Source organism: Phoenix dactylifera, chromosome 6, assembly GCF_051530095.1.
Source record: "Phoenix dactylifera cultivar Ajwa chromosome 6, Ajwa_hap1_PhDact_Kaust_v1.1, whole genome shotgun sequence".
Taxonomy (NCBI): Eukaryota; Viridiplantae; Streptophyta; class Magnoliopsida; order Arecales; family Arecaceae; genus Phoenix; species Phoenix dactylifera.
The window spans coordinates 27,705,433-27,720,408 of record NC_143195.1 but is presented as its reverse complement, the minus strand read 5'-3'; the positions used below and the strand labels follow the sequence as shown (position 1 = coordinate 27,720,408).

Sequence of the window (14,976 nt, the reverse complement as noted above, 5' to 3'; positions counted from 1 at the left end):
CTTCCAAAGGTCCAGATGAGCTGGATTATAATTTCATTGTTATAAAGGTATTACCGTTGAGAACTGACTAGCCCTAGGCACCATAGTGAGAAGCGTGACAATGCTAGAGAACTCGGTAGTCAGCTGCTCTGGTCAGAATTGGAGAAGGCGAGTGGCGTTCGGTCACTTTGACCAAGATCCTCGCCGGATGACAGCACTTCGACCTGAAACAATATAGAGCAAAGAAGTACTATGGTCAGAATGTATCTGGCGGGGGACTCTCTGATGTCTAAATCAGTGTAGGTGTCAGAGAACGGAAGGAGGTTGTCTTTTAGTCTGTTAGAGTATTCCCCCTTTTTGTGTATGTCAGATGAAGGAGCCTACCTATCACAAGAGAATTAGGGCATGTAGGTTGACTAAAAGTGTATGACTTGAGTATGGCCTGAACATCGAGCGTGAATATTTCACACGCGGATGATGTCCTACCTATCACATTGATGGGATCTCAATGATTACTAGGTCCCTTGATCAGGATGCAGCAAACTGTGGGGAGCTTGTGATATGCAAGCTCGGTGGTATGGCACTCGGCCAGCCTAGTGGTCTCTCTTGATCCACCACATGTTAGCGTCGCGGCATATTTTAACTGGTTGGATCTTTTGATGAGCTGTAGCTAGTTTGGAGGCGTATTATTTGCCTCCCACTTCCGCAACCGAGTTGAGCTATCCTACTCGGGTTGCAGAAGTAGTTTTTTCAGAAGGGCCTCTTTCATGAAGATCGCTGAGGAGGATGCATCGTACCTTTACACTGGGAAAATGGATATTTTTCAAATTCTATATTTATAAAGGGCGTGGCTTTGCTATCCTTCCGAAGTGTCGTAATCATGGGTGAGGCATCCCGGAGTTTAATAGACATCTAGGTCTCGATAGTGATCCGAATGGGTCGTCTTAGGGCGAATGCCCAAGAGACACGCGTCCAAGACTTGGTGAAGCATTACTTCGAAAGGAGTTGTTTAAACCCTTGATAAATAGAAAAGACTGCAGTCGCAGCCCATTCACCTTGTTCTTTTACTCTCTAGAACCTAGAGAAAAGAGGTGTGAAGTCGTAGGGCATGACTTGTGCATTTCCGTTGTAAGGTTCTCCTTCCTTGTTCCAACCAGAATATTGTCTTTGTTTCTTGGTGAATTATTCTGCTTTTTCTCCCCTTATTGTCTTCTTCTTCTCGTCGTCTTCTTTTTTGTTTAGAGAATATTCATGGACCCAACCACTGGAGCTTGGTTTCTCGACGAAGAGGTAATGGGTTAGGGTTCTCCCGACTAGGTTACTATGGCCTCAGGGGGAGTTGTTCTTGAGGTATCTTTAGGTTCGGATACCAAGATAAGCCTTCTAGGGGAGTCTGATCTCGATCAGATTTGGATGGCATTTTTTATTTTCGAGAACTTTGTCCTTGAGTGCTCCGGTCCTTTGGGTCAAGTGACTTCACCCGCAAAGAACTAGATAGCCTTGTATGAGGAGTCTCTAAAGGTGGAGCTAAGGCTCCTGATTCCATCGGTTATTGCTGACCTGCTGGTCTAGTATCAACTTATCCCTGCACAACTCGTCCCCAATGCTTGAAGGATAATTGTGGGCTTTCTTTACTTTGTCCAACTTTAAGAGATCACCCCTATACTGGGGATGTTTTGGGCCTTCTTTTAAGTGAAGGCCCATCCTCGAAATAAGGGATGATAGTATCTTTTTTTGTAGGAAGGGTTACAACATCCTTTCTCTAGGCCCTTCGTCCATCAATGGGTGGAAGGGTCAGCATTTCTTTGTGTCTTCGACAATTCTTTAGGATTTTTTGACCCTGTGGAGGATACCCAAGAGGCAACCCTTGAGATTTTTTTCCCTTTTTGTCGGATGAAGAGCAAGAGTTTGCTGAACTACTTCATCCGATGAGGAATACTTCAGGTGTCGGCCTTGGTTGACACCAGCTTGAGTCCTGCCTCTTTTGTCACTATATTTTCTTATCTTATTCTGCTTCTCTGTTGTCTATCTAAATCTATGACTAACTCAATCCTCTCCCATTCTTGCAACCATGAAGATTAAAATGGAAGAACTCTTCTGCTCCTTGAGGAAGAAGAAATCCAGCGAGAGCAGTTCTTCCTCAAGTAAGAGGAGGAGTGTACCTGCATGACCAGTCATCATAATCGAGGAGGATCCTAGTGGGGGAGGATCATTGGACATGGTGGTGCTTATTATCTTCCCCATTAGGGTACCATCATCTACTTCGGCAGCTGCTCCAATTTCTAAGATGGCCTTTGTGGTCGTTCCAGTCTCGCCGACTGCGCTAGAGACTGTTAGTCCTTCTTTGGCCCCGACAGAGTGGCCACGTTCTTCCGTCAGTTGTGCCACCACTGGGCTACTGGCCAAGGTGTCCGAGCCAACTTTCAACCCTTCCTGGAGGTACGTAGTGTCGACGTCTTCACTCTGGCGAGCTCCACAGAGCACAAAGACAGGGACCTTGATACTGAATTGGTTGGTGAGGGTCTCTGATTCGATACTGCACTAGGGCAATCCCCCGGGTGATGTGGGAGATGGTTCAGAGGTTCATCCTCCCTGGTGACGAGGAAGAGCTGCAGCGGAGACTGCTACGAAGGAGCTATACGGGGAAACGAGAAAAGAGCTTATTTCAAGCAAAGAGCATGATCAACTCGTCCTGCCGTACCGACATTGAGGTAATCAGACTGGTTCTTCCATCCATTTGTTGTTTTTGAATAATTATTCTTTTCTTTGTTTCTATAGGGAGTGTACTCTGCCCGTGTACTTATTGAGATTATCCGCTCCCATCAACGGAGGTTTGAGATCTCTGACCGCCTCCTTCGAGAGGCAGAGATGCAGCAGGGCCTATTCCGAGGTAGAATGGGAGGAGGCCGAGAAGAGAAGAGAAAAGAGGCTGAGGCACAGACTTGCTTCTTCAGCTCCAAGGTCGAGAGTTTTCAGATGGAATCCTAATTACAAGACTTATGCAGAGTTTCGTAGCGAAAGGCAATCTAAGAAAACACAGTGAAGTCCTAGTTACAGTTTAGTGGTATTGAACCGCATAATTGCAGCCGTGATACCTTTCCAAGAATTTATAACAAGATTTTTCAATGAATCCGTGAGGGAAAAATAGAAATCCTTTCCCAACAAAACCGAAGGCCATATGAAAATGGATCTCAACGGTTGTTAACATTCTGGAATGCGACCATGTTTAAATAGTCATGCTCCCTTTCTCATTTTTTGCGTTTTATTAATATATGGTAGAAATACAAATCAGCAGTCCTTGTTTGTTTTTTTTCCTCTTTGGATAAATTGAACATTTGGTTAAATAAAATTATGGTATTAAATGGAAATGTTTGATAATCTGAGGTCTGTCCCTTGGATCATCAATGGCCCTTTTAAGTTTCATCCCTTGTTCATATATAAATGTGTACAAAGAGCGTTAATGTGTACTGAAACAACCATATCTGTGTGCAGAAAAAATACCTAATTCTCTACAGAGGCGTGTTCCTCGGAAAAGAAATGCGTTAAGGGAGCAAACAGTAAATGACAAGCACTAACAATGCAATCAAGACTGATGTAGGTAGACTTGGGTGCCAGTTATGAATCAAGGGATGCTGCCGTCATGCCCTCGTATACCAAGTATGACAACTTGCACCGCAACCATCCCTGCAAACTCAAGTACATGAGAAAAAGCATTACTAAGCTGGCCTCCACTTCCAGGATGCCTCGCAATGCTTACGCAAGCTGATTCACTACCAAAACCATCAGTAAACGAAAAATTATTCCTGCATCTAGAATCAATACGCGCAAACTAAGCCATGAAGCTGAACTTTTTACTGTAAAAAATACTTGTCATGTATCCTGTTTTGGACTGACACATGGGTAGACCGTAAGGAACATCGAGTTCAATGGTTTTCAGCAATTCATCTCAACGTTCCGTCCAAGTATCCGCAAGCTAGGTCAGTGGCAGTCTAGTAAGCCAACTGCTCATTATTTCCACTTAAAACAATTCTTGGAAAGGTTGAAATGAACCAAGCCGTCAATTAGAATGGCAGCGACACGCAAGGTATACATGGCTGGACGTACAATTCAAAGGTGGTGACCCAATTCGTCAACGATCGAGGCACGTAGGATCCAGAAACAGGGCCTGCCGACTGGAAACCATGGCCAGCAGCACCTTGGTCAAGCAACTACTTGGACGAATTCCACCGCACCAAACAAAAAAGCTATGGAAAAATTCAATAACGCGAGTCAAATAACATACTATATTCTTCTTCGATCCTTTCTTTCGTTTCATACGAGAAACCTTATCCTCGCCACGTAAATAAAGTAAATTGGGGAGTTGGGATGCTTGCATGTCGTAAGAGTCGCGCATCCAGCTCTATAAATACCCACGCCTTCTTCCCTTCTGGCACACAGCTCATTCCTCCTTCTCTCCTTAAGCAACTATGGCTCGTACTAAGCTAGTTGCTCTTTCCTTCATAGTGTTGCTAAGCATTAGTCTCTCTGAGGCAAGCCGATTCTTGACTGGTGGAGGCGGCGGCGGCGGCGAAGGTGGTGGTGGGGGTGGTGGCTCTGGGATTGGCTCCGGATCTGGCTATGGTTCCGGATCTGGTTATGGTGAAGGAGGTGGATCAGGGTCCAGTGGAGGAGGGTATGGAAGTGGCGGAGGTGGCGGAGGTGGCGGCGGATCCGGTGGTGGGAGTGGAAGTGGGAGTGGGTCGGGATATGGGTCCGGCAGTGGTTCCGGGTACGGTGAAGGCGGTGGTGCCTATGGTGGTGGATATGGAAGTGGCGGCGGCGGGGGTGGCGGTGGCGGTGAAGGCTCTGGTTCCGGGTCTGGCTATGGTGCAGGCTATGGATCTGGGTATGGAAGTGGGGGTGGGGGGCACCCTTGAACTCCTAGACCTACGTCTACCTGAAGCCCTGCACGTTACACTCCTTGCACCGCAAGTCTCTTTCTCTCCGTTTTCTTCCATAATTGCATGTATATCAGAATAATAAAATAAAAGGGTTTCTGGTTTAAATAAATGTTATGTTGAAGAAAAGGACAGCTACAGATGTCGTCATATACCAACTTTTTTGTTTTGTCATGAATTTAACTTTTTTCCCCCCTTGAGATCGTTGACGTCTTACTGGCACAAGATACAGATGATATGGCCGGTCAACTCGACAAGCAAATGTTTGTACTAGGATTTGGTCTAGGTTAACCCTTTCTCACAAAAAGAGCCGTGCATCGTCGAGCAGAAACTAGCTCGAATATTGAAGCAGACAGCACAAATAATTATATTGCCCGAACTTTGAGTGGGTGACACAACTTATTTGAAACTAGCGTTCGGCTCCCGCAAGAATAAAAATTGTATACACAATTACTTTATTTTAAGAATAATAGCATTAATTTATATTTTTAATTCAAAAAAAATTTCATTATAAAAATTTAGTTTTAATCGGAAGAGTTTTGAATAAGAAGGTAAATTAGAAAATTTTCTCTTCTATCCGGCGATAGAGATACTTTAGTTAAGTGCATCATGGTACAAATCTTATGCTCAATCCTAAACTTAGGATCCTCCTACGGTGCACTTTGACATATTTAATAACAGAAATGGGTAATGCCAATGCTTATCAGAGCATTTGAGAGTTTCATATAGCAATGGCCCTTGGATTCAGGGAGCTACATGTACAGAATAGTTTCGATGCATATCATATGCATCACATGCAAGCTTTGCTCTCTACCGGTCTCGATGCAACATATGCGTTGCATGGATCCTACTGCATGTCCAAGATCGAATTGATGCCGCATCAGACCATTTTTTTCTATCATATCACAATCCACTTCGCTTAGTAACTTGGTTGAATAACACCCTAACCATGACTAAATAGGGCGTGCTACAAACTCAATTACCTCTAATATATCAAGTACTATTTTTATAAAATAAAGGTAAGGAGAAAGAATCTCCAATCTTAACCTTGATCCTTTTATTTTAGATTCTCTTCAATTGGGGTTCAATGGAGAGATCCAGTTCTTTGATCATAGCCGTCCAGTTCAAACCGTTGTGGAGAGGATTTTCTCGCGGCACATCCATTCAACGGCCAGTCTGTCCTCTAAAGTCCCAAGCACCTACCATTTTTTCTCCTGATGAGAAGACTTATACAGTAGTTTGTAAACTTTTATTTGGTTGAGATACTCTACATTTAGTCAGTGTCCATTATTTTAGATGGTATTATTTTTTTTTTTTGGTCAAAACGGCAAATTATATAGCTCTAAAGTGAGTACATCCTGCCAGATCACGATAAAGTAAAGAGTACAGATCTGAAGAAATATCTCCTACAGATGTCCAAAGAAACTCCTCAGAGTGTCGTGCGACGAAAGAGGCGACCCAGTCTGCTGCCCTGTTCGCCTCCCGATACACGTGGGCTACCTGGAAGCCACCGAACTCCTAAGCCAGTCTCCGAATCTCTCTAATGAGGGGATGACCATCCCCATATCTATCCACACCTCGGATCCAATCAACCACCACAGAGGAGTCCCCCTCTAAGAACACCCACTGGGCACCAAGGACTCTCTTCGCAAAAGACAAACCCTCCCATGCAGCTCGAAGCTCAGCCCCAACAACTGAAAAACCCGTCGTGCGTTGCCCCCCTGCTGCCACCATCCTACCCTAGGAATCCCTGATCACAAATCCAACCCCTCCAAATCCACCATCCATCACCATGCTCCCATCGAAATGCACTTTGAGATGACCAAGGGGTGGGGGCACCCAAGAGACGAGGGCGAACCTGGGCACTGTAAAAGCGGGTGAAGTGCCCCAGATGTCCCTAGCCATCTCACTAGTGAATACCGCAGAGGCTGCAATAACCTCCCCAAACTGTAATAGGGCTCTATCAACCACCATCCTCGATGATATCCTCCGACCCTCAAAAGTGCCAGCATTCCTGTCCAACTAGATATGGTAAGCCAGATATGCTCTAAGAATACCCTCCTCCCACGAGCTGGGGCTCCGCATAGATCCTCTCAATAAAGAAATCAAGGCCTGAGCCGACTCCACCGACTGGGGCAAGGGAACCGGCGATCTATTCCAAATCTCTCTCGTCCTCGGGCACTGCACAAGAGCATGATCAATAGTCTCCTCCACCTCCGTACACACCATGCACCACTGCGTGATCCGTACTCCTCGCCGAACAAGTACGCTTCTGGAAGGTAGGCAACCCCATGCCACCTTCCAGATGAACAAAGCCATACGCGGGTGAACCCGCATCCTCCAAATCCATCCTCCCTCTATCTGCCGTCCGGACTCCCTCCTAAACAGGGGAAGAAGATCCCTAGCTCGGACCCGCGTCCGTCCCGACAGCCTCCACACTAGCCTATCTGACTCCATCCGCAAAAGAGCCGGTAAAGCCAGAATCACCTCTGCCAGCTGCTCTCCAAAAGTCTCCCGAACCAGCCCCTCCCTCCACTGACCCCCAGCATGGTCAAATAAATCACAGACTCTGCATCCAGATGGTATTATTCAATATGACAAAGAAGAACAGATAAAAAAGTGAGAGTGTTTAAGCAATATTTATTACCTTTACAATAGAAGAAAGAAATTAATTCCTGTAGTGAAAAAAAAGGGTAAAGAGATTCTAATTTTTGAAGAAAAGAGAAATATGGTAATTAGAGATAAGATAAATGAAATATTCCATAAAATCTAACCTCCTGCTTTAAATATATGTCGGACATATATTATAAAAGTTGAATTTATATTTTAGAAAACTCTTTTTTGGTTTTGTCTGTTATTTTTTAATCCAAAATAGCATTAGATCTCTCTAATTATTTCAATCAAATATAAAAATAAGCAATCACATATCAGAATGAAGTCTAATTTGAAAACATAATCCCATAATCTGTGTTTTCATATGCCAGTAAAAAAGTTTGAAAATATCATAATATTTTGAGATATTATTTTTTTGGGTAAAGAAAGAAATCTTAAGACTTCAAATTCATAGAATTATTTGACTTATTTTAAGCTTTGGTATTTATGATTACAAATCTCTGCCCAAAACTGTGATTTTGTAATTTTAAGTCCAAGTTGACCTTTCAAAATCACTAATTTTTTGTTTATTCAATTATTCCTTTTTATTTGCACAAAAATTCATAATTATGATAAATAATAATGATAACAATAATCTATAATCATATTAAGTTTTTTATCTTTTAAACATGATCTATCTATTTGCTAATAATATTATATATATATATATATATATGCATGCATGTATGTATGTACGCATGTATGTACCTTCATATATACATATATATATATACACACACACATACTGATGAGGCCGAGGGTATCCTCCGAACCCCAGAAGCTTAGTCCACACACAAGCTTAGGCAGCGGAAGCGACTACTTCTCCTCGGAGGTATTGTCTGCTTTGAAGGGGATTTCATAGTCTCTTCCCAACGCACGGTTTTTTCCTACAAAAAATGCCTCCAAAGAGAAAGGGGTAGCCCCCCTCCATTTAAGGAATAGACCTCTCCGCTACCTATCCGATGTGGGACTAAGTTCGGACTCTTTATTCCCACAATATATCTCCCCTTAGCGGAGGGGTCTGTGCTGGGGTCAAGGGCTATCAATAAAAGCACCATTGATAAGGCCGAAGGTATCCCTCGAACCCCAGAATCTTAGTCCGCACACAAGCTTAGGCAGCGGAAGCGACTGCTTCTCCTCGAATGTATTGTTCGCTTTGAAGGGGGTTTCATAGTCTTTTTCCAATGCACGGTTTTGTCCCACAAAAGGCGCCTCCAAAGAGAAAGGGGTAACCCCCCTCCATTTAAGGAATAGACCTCTCCACTACCTATCCGATATGGGACTAAGTTCGGACCCTTTATTCCCACAACATAACCCCTCCAGTGGAGGGGTCTATACTGGGGTCAAGAGCTCTCAATGAAAGCACCGTTGATAAGGCCGAGGGTATCCCCCGAACCCCAGAAACTTAGTCCGCACACAAACTTAGGCAGCAGAAGCGACTGCTTCTCCTCGGAGGTATTATTCGCTTTGAAGGGAGTTTCATAGTCTTTTGCCAACACACGATTTTGTCCCGCAAAAGACGTCTCCAAAGAGAAAGGGGTAGCCCCCCTCCATTTAAGGAACATACCTCTCCGCTACCTATCCAATGTGGGACTAAGGTCGGACCCTTTATTGCCACAACACATACATACATACATACATACATACATACATACATACATACATACATACATATGTACACACATATAAATATATATATATATATGTGTGTGTATGTGCACTACAGGAAAAGCGAGATTTTTTTATGCTTTTTTCTCAAAGCATCGAAAAATTTTGGTTCAGCACCAAATTTTGCCGACGCTTCTGAAAAGCGTCGGTAGAGCTTTGGAATCGATGATGCTTTTTAAGCGTCGTTAACCGGACCTACGACGGCGCTTAAAAACGTCGTCGGAGACCAAAACCATCTCAAAAGCTATCCCCATCTCAAACCCTTCCTGATGTCCTAGCTTATATAATTATAAGCGTCTCCTCTCCTCTCCTCCTTCCTCCGGCGCCAACATCAATTCACCGCCTCCCCCGTCTCTTGGATCTGAGCCACGAATCCAAGCCACTCTCCTCTCCTCCTCCCTCTAATGCCGACATCAATCCCCGCCTCCCCCGTCTCTTGGATCTGAGCCACGAATCTAAGCTAGAGTGTCTCGTTACCAACCTCGCTTCCGAAGAAGAAGAAGAAGGGAGAGAAGGGAAGTGTTTGATGATGGGTTTGGAAGCCCAGAAGAACTCCCCAAAGAACACCCAAATCCTCAGCAAGACCTCCATCCTTCGAACACTCTCTCTCCTCCATTCTATCTCCAATCCTCCCTCCTCCGAAGCCTAGGTGAGCACATCTTTCCACTCAGCCCCCATGTGGGTATTTTGGGAGTACAAACTGTTAGAAGTATGCCCTAAAAGCCAATTTGGCAGACGCATTGTAATAGTTCTAGAGGCACGAAATTTGTATTTGATCTTTTATTAATTAATTAAATCAGGCATTTTGTTCATTCATGTTATTATGTGTACATGAATCGTCCTAGGAATTAATAAAATGATAACACATATTCTCAAGAGTTGAGAATTTAAGGCATGTGTAATTAATAGTTAATTTCTGAATGGCTCCTGATCGATGGATCATCACGAAGGATGGTGATCGATCTGATTAGATTAATGCATATATCACTTTTGTTGATGGACGAGTCTTAAGTACATAGCGTGGCGACACTGGGATGATTGTGCAAGTACTTGTTAGAGAATAAGGGTACTGAGCGTGACCAAAACAAGAAGTCACTTGGATGTCTATCAACTCGTCAATGACTTACTTGATGCTGCAGTTGTATGATTAGTACTTAGACCTACGATGCCTTAGCTAATCACGGTAAGGTTGCTGTAGTTTGACGAGCATATAAACATTGGATCATTATCGTGCAGATTAGCTGTGGTAGGTTCACTGTCGGATTAAGGTTGCATATAGATGGGATCTATCGACCTTGATAGATTAGAAGAGATCCTATGTGATTTATGAGACTCAGTTCGAAAGATCTTGGCCAGGGCAGTTCTGGAAAAAGAGTTTCCAATCTCGAACTTGAGCCAAATAAATCTGATATAAGACAGACGATGGGATTTGACGAGTTATCTATAACCTCCGTCAAGTCGGGATCCATGATAGAGGTATTGTATCATATGCTAACTGCACCTAGAGGTTTATCTCTTCCATTCTGCTTGGTTGTCACTATATGCTGCTAGGTGTCACTAGTGGTTTGTGAGACTCGAAGGCATTCACTTGGTGATCAGTGAATCCTAAGAGTAGAGTTGAAATCGTTTCAATCCATTGAAAAGAGTTTCGATGATATTATGATAGAGATCATAATATATTTTACTACCAATCAAAATAAAATCTATGGGGTCACATACATTAGAGGTTTTAATCGTTCCGACGGTTGGATAGCGATTTAGAGTCGCAATTAAAATTGATTGTTAATTGGATTAACCCGCTAAGAGTTAGTGAGTTAAAAAGAAGGAATTGCAATTGGATTGCAATTTAATTTATTCAATTGGACCTTATTAAATTAGGCTTAACCTTATTGGATAAGGATAGAAAGGCCTAATTAATTAGAACTCCTTAATAGATAAGGAACTTGATTCATGAAGTCTGATTCAAGTCCTAATTGGATTAGAATTCATATAAATCAATTTGGAGGAGACATTGGGTTCTAATTGGATTAGAATTTGTTGCTGGAAATTGGACCCGGGGGCTACCGCGAAGCCGGGGAAGGAGGAGCTTCGCTGCAGGGACGGTGGTCGGCGGCGCGCCGACTGGTGACGTCCTCCTGGAGGGGTGTAAGTCCTGCAAAAAGTCGGTGGCCGGGCTCCCCGGCGCCGGCCCTCCGATGCTTAAGTCAGAGGGGGCAGATATGTGGAGAGAGCAAGGAAGAGAGTATATGGAGAAGACAGCAGGAATATTTGAATCAGATGAAGAAGATGAAGAGGATGATATCCTCCATTGTGTCTGTGCTGTTTGTTTCTTTTCACCCGGTCCAGGAGGGTTCTGTCCGGGGGCCCCCCCTTCCCTTCTCCCAGATTTCCTTTTATAGAAGGGGATTACGTTACCTGGGAGGTGGCAGGAGAATTTGTCTCTTTTCGTCATAATTGGGCACGATTTGGCCCATTAATGGCGTAGTGGAGAACGGGACCAAATCAGACCGGAACCAGGGAGTTGTCACGGTCGATCGGACCTGTTGGAGTGGTTGAATCGCCGGTCGTGATGGGCCTGGGGTCCGTGGAGGGTAAGTGCATTTATTACCGAATGAACCGACGGTCAGGGAGAGCCATACGCTTTGATGGTTCAGTGATCCGGAGATCGTCTTGAGCCGTGTTCATTAAATGACTGAGTGCATTGGAGACTTGAGGGAGTCTCATGCATTAATGGCAGGTCGTGCCGAATACCTGCGGAGATCTTATGCCTTGATGGCTTGGAGATAGTGACAGATTGTAGTAGAGTTGCGTGTATAGCCGCCGGACCATTCGAGAAAGCTAGGCGGGGAGGAGTATTAGTTAAGGCATCGGCTCGGCAAGAGTGCCGAGCCGAGCTGGTCGCCCAGAGGGGCGCCCTGTGGCGGGGTTGCTTCTAGTACTTCTGGTCGACGCCCTTTGGGCGAGCACCTTCTAGCCGAGCGCCTCTATTTGGCGCTGTCTCTGGTCGGCGCTTCGTAGTTCGAGCGCTTCTCTGGTCGGCGTTCTTCTGGTCGGCTCTTTCTAGCCGAGCATCCCTAGGTCATTTTGGTTGGGCGCCTCTTGACGCTCTCTCTGGTCGGCGTCCTTTAGTCGAGCGCCTTTCCGGTCGGCGTTCTCTAGCCGAGCGCCTCCGTGGCGGTATGACTTGGGGTTTTTTCTCCCAACACTATCCCCCGACTTCCGAGTTCCAGTTGGCTAACAGCTGGAGCGTGGGAAGTAGCTTCAGTTGGGTCATTACGGATTCCGAAAATCCTAATTCATTGCGTATTTTGAATTATCGAGCGCTTTGAGGTGCCTTTAATAGGCGGCGTCTCTTCTTTCCCGAAAAGTCTCATTATTGGGACACTTTTTGCGAAGCGTCCTCGCATCGTGGGCTCATGATGGGGCCGCACGATCCGATGGGGCGCTTCGGCGTCCGAAGCGCTAGCCCTAATTAAATGCGTCGTTCTGTCTTTTGGACCGACACGCGTCGCCATCTAAACAGGATACAACGTTTTTCTCGCTGATCCGGGCCGTTGGGGAGGTCTATTTAAACTCTCCCCTGGCCCTCTGTCCTCTTTCTATTGCCTTCTGCTTCTAGCTTTCTTCCTCTCAGCCTCTCTCAGTCCGAAGTTCTATTCTCCAGCGTTTTTCCCAGGTCGTTCTTCTTTTTTGATTTCTTTTTCTTTTTTGCAATGGGTTCTCTTCCCAGTGAGGTCGAGTCCACCATGAGCATCCTGGAGGTCGAAATGACCGAAGAGTGGTTTTTCCCTCTTCAGGGGTTCCGTTTGGAGCCCGCCAGGCGAAGGGATCGGATAACCGATCCTCCGGTAGGCCGGATTGGAGTGCACCTGGAATCACTCTGGGCCGGCCTCCGATTTCCTCTTCACGGCTTCGTGAATGAGTTGCTGACGGTATGCCAGTTGGTTCCAGCGCAACTCACTCCGAATGCCTGGAGGACAGTGATGGGCTTCCTGTCACTGTGTTTACTGCAGGAGATTCTGACCTCTGTTAACGTTTTCCGGCAACTTTTTATCTTTAAGTCGAATCCGGGAGACGGGGAGTGGCTTTACATCGCCCTTCGGGCGGGTCGGCCACTCTTTCACGGTGCCCCCTCGTCCATTCATGGCTGGAAGGAGAAATTCTTCTTCCTTGGTTCTGCACAGTCCTGGGGGTTTGACCCCCGGTGGAGACCGGCTCAGCTCAAGTCCATCAACAAACCCCCCAGACTTTCTCCACGTGAGCAGGGGATCCTCGACGCCATCCGCAGCCTCGGGGGCGGCATCTTACTGAACGGCCTCATATGTGAGGACGCTTTGGTGAACGTGGGCTTGAGCTCGGCACGTCCCCACGGTAAGGGTAGTTACAGTGTCTCTTTTTATTTTCTTACTGTTCTAATGTTCTAATCCTGTTTGCCTTTGCAGATATCGCAAAGATGGTGACGAAAAGCGAAGTCCTCTACGCCCGCTTCCAGAAGAGGGCAGCCGAGCTCTCGGGCGAGCCCACCGAGCCGAGGAAGAAACAGAAGGTCTCGGCGACCCCAGCGCCCCCGGCGCCCCTGGCGGCAGCGGTGGCCGAGGCGGGTCCTTCTCGCCCCGCTCACTCCGAGGCGGGCCCTTCTCAGCCCGCGCGCCCCGAAGCTGGTCGGAGGAGGGCGCAGATTCCGGGGGCTCGGGCTCCAGAGGAGCCTCGGTGGCGCCCCCATGCCCAGCGCCTTTAGCGCAGATTCCTGGTCGGCAGGACGCTTCAGTTGCCGACCAGGGGAGGAGTTCCGCGGGTCCCGTGCTTGCACGCCCCGCTATAGTTGTGCGGCGGTCAAATCAGCCGCTCGTTTGACCCCAACCCCCTAGCTCCGAGCTGGGGAGCAGTCAGGGAGCCTCGGGGTCGGCTCCATCCAGGTCAGCTGATGCTAACCTTCCGGGCCCATCAGGCTCGGGGGAACGGGTGCCCCTCGCACCCACCTGATCGGTATTCGAGGGTGATTCAGCCCTCGAAAACCCTCGAGTAGCGCGTGAGATATTCCGGGTCGCGCTGCTCCCAGCCGACCGGGCCGCGATGCAGTCCATGAGCTACAATGCTTTCATGGACATTACCCGCTGCAACGCCGTCCGGATAAGTAAAATTCTCCACCTGTGTAATCTGTATAAGTTTTCTACTAGTGGCGCCTTATGTTTTTCTTTTCGTCTCTTTTACAGTATTTGCACGAGACGGAGATGCTGATGCACCTAGTCCAAGAATACCGGGAGAAGGCCCGGAGGTGCCAGCGCGGTTATGACGAGGCCCAGGCGAGGTACCTAGCCGCCGAGGCGAGGTACCTAGCCGCCGAGGCCGAACGTCAGGTGCTCCAAGAAAAAGTTGGAGCATCCGAGGAGGGAGTTCGAGCTCTTACCGCAGAGCTCGATGAGGAGAAGGGCGCGCATGCACTGGCGAGGTCCGAGCTGCGCGCCGCAGAGGCTCGGTTGGCCAAAGCCGAGGAAGCGCTGGCCTCCCGTGAGCAGGAGGTGGGGAATGCCCGCGTTCGCCACTTAGAGCTCGAGCGGGAGCTAAGGGACCTCGAGCGGAAGGCCACCTATCATGAGGCTCGGGAGCTAGAGGCTCGGGAGCAAGCCCAGAGCGCGGTGGCGCTCTTTCGCGAGTCGGAGGAGTTCCGCGACCTCTTAGCGGAGGAAGGCGTGAATGGGCTAATCCAGGGCTTCCGGGACTTCCGCAACCAGCTGCGGCG

General features: G+C 46.8%; 1 protein-coding gene across 1 annotated transcript; it reads left to right on the top strand.

The window, feature by feature from the left end:
* Positions 1 to 4,372: 4,372 nt before the first annotated feature.
* LOC103723447 (uncharacterized) lies at positions 4,373 to 5,024 on the top strand. Its single transcript, XM_026800092.4, has one exon. The coding sequence runs from the start codon at positions 4,446 to 4,448 to the stop codon at positions 4,893 to 4,895; it is 450 nt and encodes a 149-aa protein (XP_026655893.2). The 5' UTR covers positions 4,373 to 4,445; the 3' UTR covers positions 4,896 to 5,024.
* The last annotated feature ends 9,952 nt before the right edge of the window (positions 5,025 to 14,976 follow it).

Excerpts from the sequence above, each read along its gene's own strand:
- LOC103723447 (XM_026800092.4), top strand. The coding sequence starts at position 4,446 with ATGGCTCGTACTAAGCTAGTTGCTCTTTCCTTCATAGTGTTGCTAAGC.